General features: G+C 37.1%; 3 protein-coding genes across 3 annotated transcripts; 1 reads left to right on the top strand and 2 right to left on the bottom strand.

The window, feature by feature from the left end:
• The first annotated feature begins 3116 nt into the window (after window positions 1–3116).
• On the top strand, window positions 3117–5695 carry LOC754082 (probable E3 ubiquitin-protein ligase HERC4). The gene is made up of 4 exons (XM_030991401.1): window positions 3117–3283; window positions 3789–3963; window positions 4320–4428; window positions 5105–5695. Exons 1-4 carry the CDS (start codon window positions 3153–3155, stop codon window positions 5350–5352), a joined length of 663 nt encoding a protein of 220 aa, XP_030847261.1. The 5' UTR covers window positions 3117–3152; the 3' UTR covers window positions 5353–5695.
• A 2863-nt stretch (window positions 5696–8558) lies between these two features.
• Window positions 8559–9855, bottom strand: LOC115926368 (diencephalon/mesencephalon homeobox protein 1-like). Its single transcript, XM_030991028.1, has 2 exons — window positions 9587–9855; window positions 8559–9200 (listed from the first exon to the last, which is right to left on the bottom strand). Exons 1-2 carry the CDS (start codon window positions 9782–9784, stop codon window positions 8685–8687), a joined length of 714 nt encoding a protein of 237 aa, XP_030846888.1. The 5' UTR covers window positions 9785–9855; the 3' UTR covers window positions 8559–8684.
• Window positions 9856–14004: 4149 nt separating this feature from the next.
• On the bottom strand, window positions 14005–17571 carry LOC115918809 (paired box protein Pax-3-B-like). Its single transcript, XM_030991400.1, has 2 exons — window positions 15030–17571; window positions 14005–14648 (listed from the first exon to the last, which is right to left on the bottom strand). Exons 1-2 carry the CDS (start codon window positions 15225–15227, stop codon window positions 14133–14135), a joined length of 714 nt encoding a protein of 237 aa, XP_030847260.1. The 5' UTR covers window positions 15228–17571; the 3' UTR covers window positions 14005–14132.
• Between the last annotated feature and the right edge of the window lie 1718 nt (window positions 17572–19289).

Raw genomic sequence — 19289 nt, 5'->3', positions numbered from 1 at the left:
TCTCGCTGCGCACGGAGTCATCTAAATCAATCTCATCCCTTTTAGTCTACGCCGAAGGCAAAACGATTATGAAGGAAAAACTGTGATAACGCCATTACGAACGTGTAGATGGCGCACAGTTTTTCCTTCATAATCGTTTTGCCTTCGGCGTAGACTAAAAGGGATGAGATTGATTTAGATGACTCCGTGCGCAGCGAGAGTTTAACACGGCTTGCAAGATTTCAACATGGATGTCGATTTTGACCCATAATTTCCTTAAAAGGGACCATTAAACGGATTATTTCAGTCAAGTTGGTAAGTGGAACCGATGTAGTATAACCTTCTCCTAATTTTAAATAATCAATGCATGAGGTAAAATGACATTTTGGGGGATTTTGGGGGCAAAACGCTACGACCTGAAATGGCCGTGGCGTTATCAAGGGAATGTGTATAGACGGTTTCCGTCTCTAAAGAGAGAGCCGGCCGACCCTACCCCAATAAGAGGCTAACGAACGAAAGAGACGGAAAATTCGGTCTACCCCCGCATATTCCACATTCATTCTCAACATCATCGTCTTTTCCTCAAACTTACCATTCTAATTCAACCATTGTTAGGATTGTTCTGCAGTCTCGCCTCCGTATGCGTCTAGTTTCAGTTTGCAGATGATCTTCAATGAGTACGAAGATTACAGGAAAGTTTGAAGAAATAAATTTCTGAGTCACAGTTCACAAAGTTCACAGCTCTTCTAAAAAGGGTAGGATGTTCTTTGTCACTGTGCTAAGCAGTATTTCACTCAAAGTCACACAGTTAAATGCTCCCATTCAGCTCTACAGTGCAGCTGCAGTGTACTAGCTTTGTGACAATAATAATAGCACCTAGACAATCATATCACCCAGCCAGGCCAGATCGGATCCAGTGCACATACATAACATACAGCTGCAGTTGATGTTGGCGAAGAGTCTATAGATATCCGCACGATATTATGCGAATACTACAGGCAGGCAGAGACGGTGTTACCTAGTTAGCAGGAGCTCTAATCTGCCGATAAAAAACCGAGTAGATCTGCTGCCTACAATGATATTAATACCATCTTGAAACACCTTAAGGGCGAAAAGCGACCCAAATATAACTAAAATATTATAGGTCCCGATACAGGTACAGGTGCCCTCCTAACCTTTGTCCTGTATAGTACGTACTTGCGCGTGTGTTTATTTACGTTCATCAGCTGTGCGAGTGCGAGCTGCACTGCTCGCGCTCATAATATCTCATGTCTCTGATTTCGAAATGCGTTGAAAAATGTCCCCTTTATCGACTATAGTCCACGATAAACGCTCTATTTTTCACTTTATTTATCTTTGGTGATAAATAAGTGACCAAAATAATATTATTTGCTTTTAATTTTGTTTGAGCATTCTAAACAACCCCCTCAGCGTTAGTGGAGTCTCCCATATATGCACTTGTCGATCGAAACAACAACAAAAGTTTGGAAGGGGATACCCTGTTCATCGCACCGATAAGAGCATGGACATCCCGACTGTTGTTATTATAACTTTATGTAACAAAAAAAGGTGCAAAGGTCATGCTGGTGATAATGTCAGGTTATTATACAAATAATGAATGGTTATGAGTTCAATAGTGCGAATATGTTCATGAGTTGAAAGATTAACATTCTATTCAACGAGGTGTCAGCCGAGTTGAATAGAATTAACGTTAATCTTTCAACGAATGAACATATTTGCACTATTAAACGAATGAAAAACATTCATTATTTGTTTTATACAACATCGAAGAAGACCTAATAGAACGTTAATCAACAAATTATGCTTTACTCCTTATAAAGATAAATTAAAGTTCGAGTCAAGCCTTCTCGATTACATGCAGATTGCCTTCGCGTCAGATACACGCAGGGATACGCGCACATGCAGCAGAGAGGTACGCAGTCTGCATATAACCAAAAATGCACGGCGCATATAACCAAAAATGCACGACCGTGCAATATACCATCTATTGAATATCATGTGACCAACAATCGTCCAATCAAATGACAAGGATCCACGTAGGTGTTGTATAACATTTTCTAGCTACCCAGTAGGATGGAAGGGAAGATGGGGGGAAATGGAAGATGGGGGGGGGGGGGGGGGGGGCGGGGGGCTTGTTCTCGTCCCCCGCTCTCAAAGAATCCTGGATCCGCCAACTTGTAAAGAGAGCAAGGGTGGAAGGGCATCGATAACCAACCACTCCCTTCCCAAGTCAGATGCTGATTGGATTTCATCAATTTATCTATTTATTCAATTATTTGGTATTATTTCAACATAGCCCCGTTAGTAAAATAAAAACGCTGTTATACTTGAGGCCCAACATAACATAAACATATACATGTACATAATTAGTTACATTGTGAAAATATAATCAGGATGGTTCATCAGGATATTTAAACAAAACCAATTAATCAACATGAACTACATTTACCATTTTCAATCGTACTTATTGTACGTTTTACTTGTTGATTGCGGTAATTCAACTACTTTTTACAGCTCATTTACCATTTTACGTTTCTCATGTACACATGATCTTCATTTAATCAAATTTACTTATCGATGTCAAGAATACACTATCCCTAACCTCTCTTTTAAAGGTACTATGTCCCATTTGCAGGCCAAAAAAAAAAAAAAAAGTTAAATTCCAACGGTATTTGAAAGATAATATTAATTTAGAACTTCCCTCAAAACGAAAGGGCTTAAAAATGTCTTTTTGTTGGGAAATAACGACCGTTAGTTGTCAAATCGACTTTAGGGATTGCAATCCTTTTAATAAAATAGTCTGATTTTCATACCCTTGTACCGAATGGTCTGATTTTCATACCCTTGTACCGAATGGTTGTATGATTTGTGCTGCGCAAAGCCGCAAAGATTTCAATCAGTTTACTCCTGGTCATTACAATAGTTATTGATGTAGGCCTAACCTTTATTATGTCGCGTATGACCTACCTGTAAAATGTATACGTTAGCAGTGTCCTAGTATTCAAATTATGCAAGGAAACCCGTTTACTTTCTAGACTTCAGACACCGTCAGACACTACTGAGTGACTGGCTGACTTCTTTTTTCTTCGGTACTAATTTTAACAATATTCAGCCCATCCAGTTTCAATGATCTGCAACTACTAGATCCCGGGATGGCGAAGAGCATGCAAACATTGCTAAAGGCGAGTGACGATGACCTTTCCGACTACAGATTTACAGTGAACGAACCGGAGATCGAACTCAAACCAGGAGGGAAAGACGAGGTCGTGACCACTGCAAATGTGTAAGTGTAGTACGACCCAGTCAGAAAGATTTATACCGTTGTGTGGTTTAAAACTTCTACATTGGACATGTGGTCGATGTGGTCGTGGAAGTAGAGGAATTGTGGTTCACTTTGTCTTGGAATGTAATTAAAAAAATATACCTATATCGTTTGTGACACATTATCTACATTAAATTCCTTTCTGAATACTAGTTCTAGAGTTATCAGATTATAGATTTCATACTAACGCAAAACATCATTTCAAAAACAAATGTCACATTGCATTTGGAGTTTATAGCTTAACAGTTAAAAAGTGCGTTTCTTGTATTAAATTAAGCACTCAATTTCGAGATTTTAACCCATATTTTGATTATGGTATCTTGAGAAGTAACTTTGAACAATAATGCTTATTAATAAAGGCTGTGTTATCTTCACTCTCGTTTCCAACCAAACCCTGAAAATTAAGTGAATCCTGAAGTCTTGTTGGCTTTCAATGGAAATATTTCTTTTATTTTTCGAATTCCAGTCGAGAGTACATTAAGCTTTGCGCCAGGCACTACACAGCATCCTCCCAGTTCAAGGTATTCAGTAAGAGTTTTCGGAGCATGTTCGGTCGTTTCGGTCTTCACCAACGTTTCGCACCGCAGGAGCTGATGTCATTATTCCTAGGAGGGCAATATGATTGGAAGGCCTTTCAAGAAGTGAGCTCCTCTTCTTCAACATTCTTCAACACTCTTTTTTTCCTATTCAAGTTTCTCTCATCAACGTACTACAAAAAAAAAATCACAAATGAACAAAAAAATGAATGTACTTCGGACAGCCTGGTTGCACAAAATAAACAAAATATCGTGATTTTTGTTTACATAATGCAAAGTTGGTAGGTGCTTTTAGATTTAATAGAAGATAAAACAAAGATAATACACGCTGTATACTTTAAATTTGTTTCTTGGGAAATAAATTTGAAATTGTGTTAAATTTCATGGCACAGATCAATTATCTTTTCTTTGTTGTTGCTGTTGTTCATTTTCACTTTCGTAATTTGCTCTTCTCTGCACAGAGCTTTGGTTATGATGAGAAAGGCTACACAGCAAACCATCGCGTGGTCAAGATGTTTTGGTCAGTGTTCCATGGTGATCTCACTGAGGATGATAAAAGAGACTTTCTGAGTAAGTCAAATCTTCACTGGTGATCGTTGACCGACAAAGGCCTAACTGTATATAAATAGACGTACATATAACACAGTACTGTATGCAAAATAGATTATAAAGACGATCAGTCACTTCGTCGTGTTTGAACGTAGGACATTGATAATACCTTTTAAAACATACTGTGACAAGACAAAATATTGTGCTGCTTTGGCATCTTTTTTGTCATTTTGACAAGACGATCCTGATTTGACATGCATGGTGTTACTTTCAAGACACTGATATTGTCACTGTGACAAGATGATAATAATCTAGTCATGTCTTTCGCTCTGCATGTTTCAGGGCACATTGCTTTCATGATCCACCAACTACCTTTGATTATGTCGGAAGGCACTCTTTTTCCCAAAAGTAATGAAAGGTTTGAAATTCAGAAGAAAAAAATTCCCATACCAAATAGGGTTCATTCTCCAAAAGTTCATAAATTTTAACAAATTATACAGGGTTCTATGTCATTTTCGGAATTAGAAACGTTCGAATTCATGGAAATTATGAGCCCTATTTCATTTTCCGAAACACGAACCTTCTGAATTGTGAACCTTCAGAGTAAGAGACTTTCTGATTTATGAGCCTTGATATAAGAAGAAAACAAAAATGGACATTTAACCGATTATTCATCTTCTATGCGAATTGTTTTCAGGAGTCATGACGGGTGCTGACCATGTCCCCATTGGTGGAATCCAGGAGGTTAGACCTAGGATGTGGCCCATGGGAGGAGACAAAGATTGTAAGGGGAAACCCCCGAAGGACATGTGCCCTGAAGTGAATACATGTCATGGTTTCATCGTGCTTCATCTCCCGATGTACAGGAAAAGAGAGCATCTAAAAGAACGACTCATGAAGCTAATAGAGATGAAAGGGCATGGATTTCATAAAATACCAGAATAAACCTTGGACTGCCATAGACAATTTAACAGTCTCATATACGGACATTGACATAATATAAATCTAAGTTCTTAATCAAAGAAAAGTATTCAAAACTGGTTGATGAATTGTAATGTTGGGTCAATTTCAAAATAATTTGTATCATGATGAATAAATAAATTGTATAAAATCATATCTGTTATACACGGTGGCACTGAATTCGGTCACAACGACAAACCGACCTATTTTGGGCCATTGGGAATAATATGATTGAACATTTTGATTGGTCTGTAGTTGGTTTGGTATTGGTTTCGTTGGTGTGACTGAGCTGCGACAACATACGATATAAAGAAAGAATGGAATATATGAAAAAGCCTGTCATCTTCTGCATCATACATAAAGAACATGATCAACCACTATAACAGTTGTAGTTCTGTACATAATTAGATTTCTATTATTTAGTACATTCAGTCAATTTTTGTTTTCAAAATGGTGTATTTTGTATAGTTTTATGCATTTTGAATCATGGCATTCAAATGACTATCCATTGAAGTAGTCTGAGATTTAGGATATGGTAGTTATTCAGAGATTAAGTTTTGTTGTTAGTTTCCTCATTCATTACTGAGTGCGCTTCGCTTTAAAAACGTACACATTTAACGAAGGCAACAAAAAGGCGACTATGAGGATGATGAGGATAAGAAAAAGATAAAGACAAAGTTAGACACGTTTTGGTTGCCCTTACAAGATGCTTATTCACTTGGGAATAGTTATATTTCTAGCACTTTGGCACAGCAGAGCACACTGACATAATACATGTAGTTGAATACAATCAGCTAGTTAATGAAATTGAGGTTAGCAACAAGTAAAAGTTAACCAGAAAACAGACTTCAGAAATTACTGCATTTTCCCAGAAGATCCGGTTATTAGATATACTAACAAACAATTCAATTAGATTTGATATAATAACAAAATGCTGTCAAAGATTTCTTGTCTTGGGTAAATGTTATGGATATAAATGGATAAAAAATATGTAAAAATATAACTAATTTTGATTATTGCGAATGGAATCATAGTTTCTAAGACAGATTGTGTAGCAGCAATACCCCGATTTTATTATGAGAAAATAATGCCAGATGTGCACCGAAAGCCTTTATCTTTCTCTGCGTCGTACAGAGTACGACACTAGACAATTATTATAAGCTGATGGCGTGCTGTAAGTGTTGTATATTCTTGCAGTTATATCGTTAAACTAGTAATCAATATGAAAATATCTTTAAATAATTATTTCTTTATCTTATATTTTTCTCCACAATGCGCCATGGAGTGTTTTGTCAGACATTATAGAGGCGGTTTCTTCACTATGATTATTATTATTGTATAAATGTAATCATGGTGGAATGCAAAAATCAACATTATTTTTCATTTTGGGATAAGAAATCGTAATTTCTTTTTGTTTTTGGTTATTGGGGAAAATTAAAATTAAATTAAATGCCACATGGTCAACTGAAATTCGATCTTTGTAGAAACTTGTAGGTTTTTTAAACATACAGGTTAACTAAATATGTTTGTCCTACCTTTGTCAACGTTTTCCATGAACTTTGTCTTTTATATTCGTAATCATGATAAATATGAATTTTGATTTAATTGCGTACATATTATAGGCGAAGAAGAACTTCCTGGAAAATACTCTTTCATTTTCTGGGACACCAGCCTACATTCTCGAGGCTAAAAATGGAAAGGGTGTTTCTAGATCTTAACATCTTTTACGCGAGAAATTATTGTTTTCATGATATATTATTTCTTCTCAAATCGGAATGGCGACATTGTGATCCCCTTCTACTCGATCCACAAGTTAATTACATTTTTTTAAATCTGCAAACTTTACACTGCAGTTGAAATGATTAACCTTAACATTAAAAAGAGTTTTCTTCAGTTTAAGACACGAGGAATTAGTATTATGATAATGTCGTTCTGTACGGCATTACAAATTCCTACATTATTTTTATTGTGTGTGCAATACCTAAGGGAAATTGTAAACAACTTTCACTGTCATAAGGAGGGAGGGGTGGGGGGGGGGGGGGAGAAGGAACTTTGTCACGAAATAATTGGAGGAAAAATTAGGCCGGGGGGCATATGTCCTACTGCAGGATCTGTGTTTACATATTCGACATGTTATAACGTTGGTTTGTAGGTTCTACATACATGTAGGATCATAGTACAGAAATTAATGTTCAGTTTGTACGTGTGACACAATCGCAACTACTTTTGAAAAGATCAACCTAAAGAAATCACACGACCATTAACAAAGACGTATTACGTAATACCAACATGATTTCTAAAGGATATACCATGCATATTGAAAATGAATCTGATCTGATTTGTTTTCAAAAGTAGTTATGATCGCATCATGTAGAACTTAAAAGTTGGCTTAGTTTTTTTACAAAAACGATATGGAAATCCCATAATTAGGGCTCCTGAGACAGAAATCTTATTATTGTATAAATCTAGCTATTTCTTCGATATCCTTGATAAAAATGACGTTGTCTTTTCACACGCCATCTTTTTATTTTCTTTATTTTCCTGCCTCTGTCGTGTCTTCGCCATTAGCCCATTTGTTTACGAGGGGGTATGCCCCCACAACCCCCCCCCCAAAAAAAAGAGATAAATTGAGAGAGAGAGAGAGAGAGAGGGAGAGAGAGAGAGAGAGAGAGAGAGAGAGAAGGGAGACAGGGAAGGAGAAGAGTGAAAAGGGGAGGGAGGAGAGTGAAAGATATGGGGGAGGGGGTCAGATAATGAAAGACTGTAATAGAGATAAATGGATAGAAAATATAGAGTATAGATGAAGCGAATGACGAGGAGAGATGAGAGAGAGAGAGAAATTTCATCTAGATATATGATTTATAGAGAATGGGAGATACGAAAGTTAAGATAGAGAGTTTAAGATCATGAAGATAGATAGATATAAAGATAGATAGATTGATATAGAGAGGGAGGGAGGAAAGATAGATTGCAAGCGGGTAAGGAGGATTATTGAGGAAAATATGTGATTATATAGTATTAACAACAATAATGCACAATCGCTTCGAAATAGCGTTCTCAAAATACGTGTCACTCACAAGCACGATTAAGTCATCAGAATCATACTAAATACCTTTCAAACATCAGTAACATATACATCTTCTTCATTAAACTACGCAAAAGAAAACAAAGTACAGACTTTTTTGACAGAGATATGACATTTTATTCAATTGCAACTTGGGATTACATAAATGAATGCATCGTTGACCGTGAAGGCAAGATTAGTATATAATAATAAGAAGATCCATTCAGAGTTCATGAGTCGATGCAGTCAAGGTCTAAAGGTTGACGTAGAAGACGTACGGATGATAACCCATCGGTGTGGAGAATGAAGACGGTGTGCGGTAAAGATGCTCTGCGTTATACCTGGATGTAGAGGGAGAAGGAGAGCGGCTGCTACGAGAGAGAAAGTCTACTGACATCAACGGACTTTTGGCGCCCTTCGTCGAGTCATGTGGTGACTTATGCTGGAGCTGGATGACGTCATGGTGCAAGTGGTGTCGACCCGATGAAGGCATCGCTGAATCGGATCTCGATCGACTGCTTCGAGAGAGAAAGTCAACAGAGAACGTGGGAGAAACGGAATTCATCTTCTTGGTAGGTGGTGTGGTCTGGTCGACCTCAACGGTGTCGCACGATCTCTTCCGCTTACGACCGATGACGGCCAAGTCGATAACTCGGGCTGGTTGAATGCGAGGATGGTCGATGTCGTCTTTCTTGATGACGGGTTGATGAGCAGAGCTTGAAACAAGAGAGGCTCGACGGAGACGTGCACGACGATTCTGAAACCAGACCTGAAAATAAGCAAAACAAAGAGAATGGAAAAAAATCTTCAATTATCAACTATCAACAAAATACAATTAATTTCGACGTTTCATAGCACATTCTTTCGTTCAGATAACTACAGCTTCTCTAATTTAGAATAATCTTCAACAGTGGCAGAAGGAAAGCATTTTGAAATAACTTTAGCTAGCTTATACTAAGTTAAGTATGTTGTAGGCCTATATCATAATAATTATCCCGTCATTCCAAAGACTGAAGCTATTTTTTAGTAAACGAGTAAGTCTCAAGTCACAATAAGAAAGGACAGCTTTCAATCTAAATCTTTGTTTCACTTAGTTATTAATACAGTATTTGTTTTAATATATATTATTTTCAGTCGTTGCTAATAATTATTTACCAGTATTCTGTCTTCTCCAAGTTTCAGACTTGAAGCAAGTTGTTCTCTAGCAGTGATACCAGGATACTGGTTGTCGTTGAACGCGGTCTCTAGAATCTGTAGCTGTAAATCAGTAAAGACGGTGGGACGTCGACGGCTAGGGCGTTTGGTAGGAATGCTACTCGATGACACTTGGGTGATCATGGTGTAATCTGCCATTCTGATAACTAGTTGGAACGCGATTGATGATAGGTGATTACTTGTTTGGAGCGAATAATTAATCTTGTTGATTGACTTAGCAGTTATTAGCGAATGATTACCATGAGTACAGAAACCACTTATCCGCTCTCTGCAGCGTTGACGCACTTTTCTATTGGTCATTTAAGGTAGCCAATAGGATTAAGGGAATGTGCCCTTTTAGGAAAGAAGTACTTTCAATTGTGCCGAAGATAAACAGATCCTCCTGATTCGTCAATTACATAAGGAGAGATTAGAGACACAATAACTCGTCATTGTGACCGCGGCGTTTCAAAGCGCCAAAGCTGTCTTTCATTAGAAACTGTCAGTCTGTGTCTTCCCCAATCATAGCTTTATATGAATGAATGGAAATTTGGTGTTAGAACAAGAAGTATGATTCTCGATAAAAAATTGCAGTTTGTGTAGGCCTATCATGGAAAATCAAATTACATAGTAGGCCAAATCCTTCACCGTCAATTACATTCAATGTGACAATCACAAATGAAATAGAGTCAAACATCGAAACTATGTTTTATCCACAATACGGTATTTTACGAAAAATGTATAATTGTTTACATGTAGAGCCTAAGGGACTGAAATTTGTTCACTTTAATAATCAACATACATTTTGATCATTTTCTATAATACAATGTAGTAAAACAAATTAGGATAGTATACGCGCTTTACATCATGTATCTACTTTACTGAAAAAAAGTGTAATGCTTGATTTTACGATTAAGCGCTATATAATGATGCACACGATAATCGTGACGAAGTATAGAAATCTCTAATATAAAATATCTTAAAACTAATTAAGTAAACAATATTTTTTAGGGGATTTTTTTTTTCTTTCTCTCTTTCTTTCCTTTTTAAAATGTTTAGTTATTCTCAAAAATACGAGCTCTGCTTTTTGATTATCAGTTTTCTCTTTTCATTTTAAATTCGACTCAATTTATTATATGCTCACATATTCTGTGTATGTTTTTATTTATTACTTATCGACATTTAAGATTGTATCATTACAACCAAGTTTCAACTTGTATGTTATAATTGCAAATGTCATTTGATATTCATTTGTTTTAATGGTTTGATTGAGTTATGAAAATAATATTGTTTGAATTGAAAAGGTCTCAGTCTACATTTCTCAATAGTTTTTGTTAATTTCAGCCTAATTTGAGTAGAAGATCGCTTATCAATGTTCACATTAAGAAACTCTACAGCTAGTTTGCAGTGCTCACTTGCAAATCTTTCTCTAGTTAATATATGCATAATAATTACTGATTTTAACAGTTTGACAAGAAACAAAAGTACTGCTCGGTCGCGTTGCTCACACGCTTGTACAGTTATGGCGACATTTTTGAGCGGGGCGCAATTTCATTTTTTGTCATAATCCCAACATACGCCGTTCACGCGGGGAAGAGCGGGAAAGAATGAAACTAAGATTTTAGAAAAAAGAGAATGAGAGAATAATAGGGCGGAGAATCAACAGAGACACTACATGTACGAATTAAGGCTGATGAACCGGAGGATCACTACGATAGAGAAAGAAAGTGATTGACAGTGGAATACAGGAAGAAAGAGGCACGTGTAACTGTGAGGAGGAGTTTCTTATTCAAGAACTTTAGCCAAAGAAAGTGTGGATGAAATTAAAAGATGGAAAATGGAGACAGAAAGACAGACTAAAAAAGTAACAGAGAGAAGGTGAGAGAGGCAGAGAGAGTGGGAAAGGGGAGATTTCAAGAAAGGAAACGCAGAGAAAGAAAGCGATGAACGGATAGAGAGAGAGAGAGAGAGAGAAAGAGAGATAGAGAAAGAGAGAGAAATGAGTAAGAGAGAGAGAGAGATACAGGGAAGTGGTATGAAGAGATCAAAAGGGAAAGAGAGAGAGAGAGAGAGAGAGAGAAAGGGGGAAAATGACACGTTTGAACAGAAGGAGATTGATAGATATAGGGAAAGGGAGAGGGGAGATAAGACACTCAGTGAGTATGACAGAAAGAAATAAAGACACAGTGAAAACAAGAAAGATAGAGAACGAACTTCAAAATTACATTTATTAGAAGACTTTGCAGTTATTAAAGAATTATCACAAGATAACTATGTACATTTAAAAATTAGCCTTCATCCAGCTTTCTGCCCCGTGAATGCACTTTTCTTTTGGTCAATTAAGCTAACAGGACTATTTGAAGGTGTCCATTTAGGATGAACTTCTTTGACTTTTGCCGAAGATACCGGGTGGGTATACTTTTTTTTTAACAGATCCTCCTAATTTGCCAGGTATATTAGGTCATTTAGTTTAATCCAAGCTTTATTCTATTGTATAGTAGATTAGGACCGCGGCACGTCAGATTGGCAACGTCATCTTTTACTTTCGATTGAATTTGACCGCTTACGCTAACGACTCTACTATAGGAACGTTTCCAATCTTTTAAGGGAAAGAGACCATTTATTAATCCGTATTGTCTGTAGTGGTAGAGGGCGGATATGGCTTTTGAATGGAGCTTTGCTTTAGGGACTTACGATTTATTTGATCTCTTCCAATTGATCCGCCTTAACACAGTATTGGTATTCTGCTACATATTCTAATAATATATCGAAATTATTTACATTTCCAACATAATGAAAATAAAGCTGTCCATAATTAACCCTAAGGATGACCTAAACCTATCATGCATTAAAATGATGTTCACTTACATTTAATATCTTATTAGGCTGATTAGCCGTCTTCCTGGTTTGGGACGAAAGAGAAGCAACATGACTGTAATATGAGATGAAATAGATGCGTCATATAATGCGTCATAAGATATTGTGACATCATTGTCATTTGATCCAGATTATGATAGAAAATGAGACCAATCACATGCCCAACTAGAAAACACTATACTTCCTGTCAATAATTTATACGCCCCCCCCCCCGATCCCTATTATGTTATAGATAAATGATAATTGGTTCTCATTTACCAAGAGTGCACCCCGGATAACCACCCCAGTCAATTACCCCCTAGAACAACTACCCCTAGGACAACTACCCCCGGACAACTAACCCCAGACATCTACCCCAGACAACCATCATCTAGGACACCTAACCTCCGGACAACTATCCTAGGGGGTAGTTGTCCTAGGGGGTTGTCGTCCTAGAGGGTGATTGCCCTAGGGATAGTTGTCCTAGGGGATAGGTGTCCAGATTCGAAGTACTACTACAGTGTCACGTTAACACTGTATAGACAATGGAAAGGTATTCATTAACAATGTATAGAAATGGCAAAAATCTTACAAGGAAGTGCCTCTAGGGAAAATTTTCAAAATTGCTACTTTTAAATAATTTAGGAAATATAATATGTATATAATTTGTATATTTTTGTTCAACTAAAGTTTATTAACGAAACGCACTCAGAAATCAAGGAAATACAAAATAATTATTCTTTGTAGTATATTAGACTTTTTGCTGAATGTCAATTAGAAGTAATGAAACAGATGTTATAAGAGACAGAAACTGAATAAGTATGGAAGAAGAAAAAACGAAATTGTGAGCAAATAAAACAATGGAAGCGTTCTAAAGGACCCTTATTTTCAAAAGAAGAATAGAGAAGATAGAATAAAGAAAAGAGATAGAGAGAGAGAAAGAGATAGAGAGAGAGAGTGAGTGAGAGAGAGAGAGAGAGAGAGAGAGAGAGTCAGTGAATGAAAAATTATAATAGGGAAAGTTCAATAGAAACAGATAGGATAAATGAAGTGAAACAGGGAGGATAAATGAAGTGAAATAGAGACAAAGAAGAAAGAAGAGAGAGAGAGAGAGAGAGAGAGAGAGAGAGAGAGGAAAAGAAAGAGAATAGGGAGAGATCAAGATAACTCAATTAGATATATATGAGATATAGAGAATGGGGGAGAGGAAGGAGAAGACAGAGTTTGAGATCATGAGGATATGCAGCTAGTATATTATATAGAGAAAGAGGGAGATGGAGAGAAAGAGGGTAAGTAGGAAAAAAGACGAAAAAAGGAGATTATAGTATTTACAATTATAATGCACAATCGTTCAAATCAGCGTACTCAAAATATGTGTCACACACTAGCACGAATGGTTCATCGGAATCACAAACACAAGACACACGACCTTTCCAACATCGCTAACATGTTCAGCCTCTCCAAAGTACACATTTTTTATATTCAAAAGAAAGAATAAAATAACGACATTTTTAACAGATATATTACAATTTAACAATTTATTCAATTGCAACTTATGATTTCATAAATGAATGCATCTTTGGAAAAGGCAAGATTAATATATAATAAGAAGAAGATCCATTCAGAGTTCATGAGTCGATGCAGTCAATATCTAGAGGTTGACGTAGAAGACGTACGGATGATAACCCATCGGTGTGGAGAATGAAGACGGTGTGCGGTAAAGATGCTCTGCGTTATACGTGGATGTAGAGGGAGACGGAGAGCGGCTGCTACGAGAGAGAAAGTCTACTGACATCAATGGACTTTTGGCGCCCTTCGTCGAGTCATGTGGTGACTTATGCTGGAGCTGGATGACGTCATGGTGCAAGTGGTGTCGACCCGATGAAGGCATCGTTGAATTGGATCTCGATCGACTGCTTCGAGAGAGAAAGTCAACAGAGAACGTGGGAGAAACGGAATTCATCTTCTTGGTAGGTGGTGTGGTCTGGTCGACCTCAACGGTGTCGCACGATCTCTTCCGCTTACGACCGATGACGGCCAAGTCGATAACTCGGGCTGGTTGAAAGCGAGGATGGTCGATGTCGTCTTTCTTGATGACGGGTTGATGAGCAAAGCTTGAAACAAGAGAGGCTCGACGGAAACGTGCACGACGATTCTGAAACCAGACCTGAAAATAAGCAAAGGAAAAAGAATGGAAGAAATCATCAATTAAATATAAAAAAAGTGGCAAAAATACAATTAATTTCGACGTTTCATAGCACATTCTTTCGTTCAGCTAAACTGCAGCTTTTCCAATTTTATATAATCTGCATCAGTGGCAGAAGGAATGCATTTTGATTGAACAATAGCTTTAATAAATTAAGTATATTATATATCATAATAATCATCCTGTCATTCCGAAGGTTGAAGCTAGTTTTTAATAAATGGAGGAAGCCTCAAGTCAAGACAGAAAGGACAGCTTTCAATCTTAATCTTTGTTTCACTTAGTTATTGATAAGGTATTTCTTTTAAATATATATATATTGCTAATAAGTAGAAAGATATTTACCAGTACTCTGTCTTCTCCAATTTTCAGACTTGAAGCAAGTTGATCTCTAGTAGTGATACCAGTATACTGGTTGTCGTTGAACGCGGTCTCCAGAATCTGTAGCTGTAACTCAGTAAAGACGGTGGGATGTCGACGGCTAGGGCGTTTGGTAGGAATGCTACTCGATGACACTTGGGTGATCATGGTGTAATCTGCCATTCTGAACTAGTTGGAACGCGATTAAGATAGGTGATTGCTTGTTTAGAGCGAATTAATCCTTAACTCTTAATAATCCTTCACTCTTCCCCTATCACAGCTTTGTGAATGAATGGACGTTAGAACAAGAAGTCTGATTCTCGATAAAAAAATGCAGTTTGTGTAGGCCTATCATGGAAAATTAAATTACATAGTAGGCCAAATCCTTCACCGTCAATTACATTCAATGTGACTATCACAAATGTAATAAGGTAAAAACATCGAAACTATGTTAACTATGTTAAGTAATGCTTGATTTTACAATTAAGCGCTATGGTGCACAACATAATTATAATGACGAAGTATAGAAATTCCTAATTCAAAATATCTTTAAAATAATTAAGTATACATTATTTAGTTTTGGGATGTTTTTCTCTCTTTCTTTCTTTCTTTCCTTTTTTAAATGTCAGTAATTTACAAAAATACGAGCTCTGCATTTTGATAATTGGATTTCTCTTTTCCTTTATTTATAATATGCTCATATATATTGTGTATGTTTTGATTTTTTACTTATCGACATTTAAGATTGTATTACAACTAGGTTTTAACTTGTATGTTATATTGCAAGTATCATTTGATATTCATTTGTTTTAATGTTTTGATTGAGTTATGAAAATAAAATTATTTGAATTGAAAAGGACTTTGTCTATATTTCTCAATAGTTTTCGTTATTTCAAGCCTTGTTTGAGTAGAAAATAGCTTATTAATGTTCACATTAAGTAACTTTATAGCTAGTTTGCAGTGCTCACTTGTAAATCTTTCTCTAGTTAATATATGCATAAGATACTGATTTGAACAGTTTGACAAGAAACAAAAGTACTGCTCGGTCGCTTTGCTCACACGCTTGTACAGTTACGGCGAATTTTTTGAGCGGAGCGCGTTTTCATTATTTGTCATAATCCCAACATACGCCGTTTGGGCGGGAAAGGGCGGGGAGGAAAGAAACAAAGAAATAAAAAATGGAATGTGAAAATAATAGGGCGGAGAATCAACTGAGACACTACATGTACTAATTTAGGATGGTGGCTCGGAGGATCACTATGATAGAAAAAGCAAGTGATTGACAGTGGAATACAGGAAAAAAGGGGGCACGTGTGAGGAGGAGGTCGTCTACGAAAACTTTAGCCAAAGAAAGTGTGGTTAAATTGAGATGGCAAATGGAGAAAGAAAGACAGAATACAAAAAGTAAGAGAGAGAGAGAGAGAGGGGGAGAGAGAGAGAGAGAGAGAGAGTGGGGAAGGGGAGATTTTAACAGAGGAAACACAGAGAAAGAAAGCGATGAACGGATAGAGAGAACGAGAGAGAGAAATACAAAAGAGAGAGAGATATACAAGAAAGTGGTATAAGAGACCAAAAGGGAAAGGAAGGAAGAGAGAGAGAGAGAGAGAGAACAGATGGAGATTGATAGACATAATTATAGAGATAAGACACACACAGAGTAAGACAGAAATAAATAAAGACACAGTGAAAACGAGAAAGGTAAAGAACGAAATTCAAAATGGCATTTATTAGAAGACTTTGAAGTCATTAAAGAATTTCCATACGATAACTATGTACATTAATAGATAGCCTTCATCCAGCTTTCTGCCCCGTGAACGCACTTTTCTATTGGTCAATCAAGGAAATCAACAGGACTATTGGAAGGTGTCCATTTTATACGATGAACTTCTTTGACTTTTGCCGAAGATACCGGGTGGGTATATTGTTATTCAAAATAGATCCTCCTGATTTGCCAGGTATATTAGGTCATTTAGTTATTGTATAGGAGATTAGGACCGCGGCACGTCAGAGTGGAAACGTCATCTTTTACTTTCGATTGAATTTGACCGCTTACGCTAACGACTCTACTATAGGAACGTTTACAATCTTTTAAGGGAAAGAGACCATTTATTAATCCGTATTGTCTGGTAATGGGACAGGCGGATATGGCTCTTGAATGGAGCTGTGCCGTAGGGACTTACGATTTATCTAATCTCAGAATGAATCGGGCCGCTCCATCAAATTCATCTGCCTTAACACAGTATTGGTAATCTGCTACATATCCTAATATTATATCGAAATTAATTACATTTCAACATAATGAAAATAAAGCTGTCCATAATTAACCCTAATGATGACCGTACATCTATCATGCATGAAAATGATGGTCACTTACATTTAATATCTTATTAGGCTGATTAGCCATTCTCATAATTTGGCAAGAAAAAGAAGCAACATAACTTAAAATAGATGAAATAGATCATCATAATTCGCTATAAGACATTTTGACATCATTGCTCCATTTGCTTCAGATAATGAAAGAATATGAAAAAAACCAAATGCATACCAACTATAAATCACTATACTTGCTGTTAATGATTAACACGTATCCCCCGCTCCCTATTAATATGTTATAAATAAATAACAATTGGGTCTCATTTACCAAGAGTGCAGCCACGTAAAGTACTACTACTGCTCTTCACGAGTGCCCTATATTTTATAGTACTTCCCAGAAATCTACATTCTAGGCCCCACCGCAAAAATTTGAAATAGTTACCTCCACCTATACTCTTCATTATCGTATCGATGCCCATTTAAGAGAGGCAATAATATCCAGATATCTAATCAATTCAGAATAAATGTCATGACTTTCTTTATAAGCAGCACGACGCTTTAGTCATGATCATAGCCTTGCAATTTGTTCCGAAGTAGAGTTTCCCATCATCGCCTTCAGTTGACAAAGATTTCATTAAGGACATCGTTTCTTTCTTGATGTCGCTCGACGCCGTCTCCCGAAAGTACGCGACCTCTGTCAGAAAATCAAGAAGTTTGCCGCCTTCTTCTGACGTTTCGTCGAAGCAGGAAGTGACGTTGATTTGGGCTGGAAGGTCAAAGGTTACGAGAGGCCGAGCTTTCGCTTCGGCGAATTGAGCAGTCTTTTCTGTGAGTCGAGATTGAGTGTTCTCCTCTTTCCATGACAAATTGTCAAGGAACTTGACTAGTGTGTTGTCATCTGTTTGTCAAAAGAGAGAGAGAGAAAGAGAGAGAAAGAGAAGGAAATATATTTGTTGTATAGATAGAGCGAGATATATTATACGCAAAGATTGACCATTTTCAGTGTGTGTGATTAACATAAAGACAATAATTATGCTTGTAAAAGGAACAGAATTTAAAATACAGTCATAACCAAATAACAAATTGAATTCAACATTTCATATTTTGATAAAATGTATTGAAGCCCGTCTGTACTAGTTTGGCCAGGGGTATTACATCTCCACCAAGGTTACTGACAGGTGGTTATCTCATCATATCAGTTCTCCCTTAACATAAGAAAAAGGGAATCATGGGGACCAACAGGCACCGATTAGGCATTGTTTGCTTTATATAGGGCGCAAGTAGCTATAAGTAGTGCAGTGGGGCTTTAAATTGAAAAATTATCAAAACAAAATTTAAACAAAAATTTAATTTTTTTACATTCTACAATTTTAATTTAAAGAAATACAAAAATGCCCAGCAGTAAATAGTAATTTTAGTTGAGGTGTTATTTACGGTTGGGAAAATGATAGTGGGTGTATTTTTGATCATGTGACACACTTTTAACCAATCAAAAACCAATAAAGTTTTGATGCAGGATATAATATTTAAACTTGAGTAAGACCCAGGGGATTGAGAGGAAAGAGTATCAAATTTGATACGGTAAACGTGAACGTGAATTTATTGCTTATTGGAAAGCGAGTTTGGATCCAGTGAGTTTAAGAATCCGACCATTAAGTATTTACTCTCATTCAGGGGCGTACGCAGGATTTTTTCAAGGGGGGGGGGGGGGTTTAAAATCTGGCCCAAAATATTTTGCTCCCGAAAATTTGAAAATCGCGCCGGCCGAAAAGTCGCTCAGGGGGGGGGGGGGGGGGGGGGGGGGGGGGGGTAAGCGGACACTTTTGTTTTTGATTTTTGGTAGTCCAAAAAAAAATCGCAACGACTCAGCCAACCGAAAAGTCGCTTAGTGGGGGGGGGGGGGGGGGGGGGGGGGGGGGGGGGGGGGGGGGG

Source organism: Strongylocentrotus purpuratus, unplaced genomic scaffold (assembly GCF_000002235.5).
Source record: "Strongylocentrotus purpuratus isolate Spur 01 unplaced genomic scaffold, Spur_5.0 spur5_scaffold_2, whole genome shotgun sequence".
In the NCBI taxonomy this organism is placed as follows: domain Eukaryota; kingdom Metazoa; phylum Echinodermata; class Echinoidea; order Camarodonta; family Strongylocentrotidae; genus Strongylocentrotus; species Strongylocentrotus purpuratus.
The sequence above is the reverse complement of the archived record's forward strand: the minus strand, read 5'-3'. Positions and strand labels throughout refer to the sequence as shown.

What these genes read in the sequence shown, in the direction of transcription:
- LOC115926368 (XM_030991028.1), bottom strand. Translation starts at nt 9,784, where the DNA reads ATGGCAGATTACACCATGATCACCCAAGTGTCATCGAGTAGCATTCCT. An exon ending in TTGGAGAAGACAGAATACTG is followed by an intron (nt 9,201 to 9,586) that starts GTAAATAATTAT and finishes GCTTATTTTCAG; the next exon opens with GTCTGGTTTCAGAATCGTCG.
- LOC754082 (XM_030991401.1), top strand. Translation starts at nt 3,153, where the DNA reads ATGGCGAAGAGCATGCAAACATTGCTAAAGGCGAGTGACGATGACCTT. An exon ending in GTCGTGACCACTGCAAATGT is followed by an intron (nt 3,284 to 3,788) that starts GTAAGTGTAGTA and finishes TTCGAATTCCAG; the next exon opens with TCGAGAGTACATTAAGCTTT. An exon ending in TGATAAAAGAGACTTTCTGA is followed by an intron (nt 4,429 to 5,104) that starts GTAAGTCAAATC and finishes AATTGTTTTCAG; the next exon opens with GAGTCATGACGGGTGCTGAC.
- LOC115918809 (XM_030991400.1), bottom strand. Translation starts at nt 15,227, where the DNA reads ATGGCAGATTACACCATGATCACCCAAGTGTCATCGAGTAGCATTCCT. An exon ending in TTGGAGAAGACAGAGTACTG is followed by an intron (nt 14,649 to 15,029) that starts GTAAATATCTTT and finishes GCTTATTTTCAG; the next exon opens with GTCTGGTTTCAGAATCGTCG.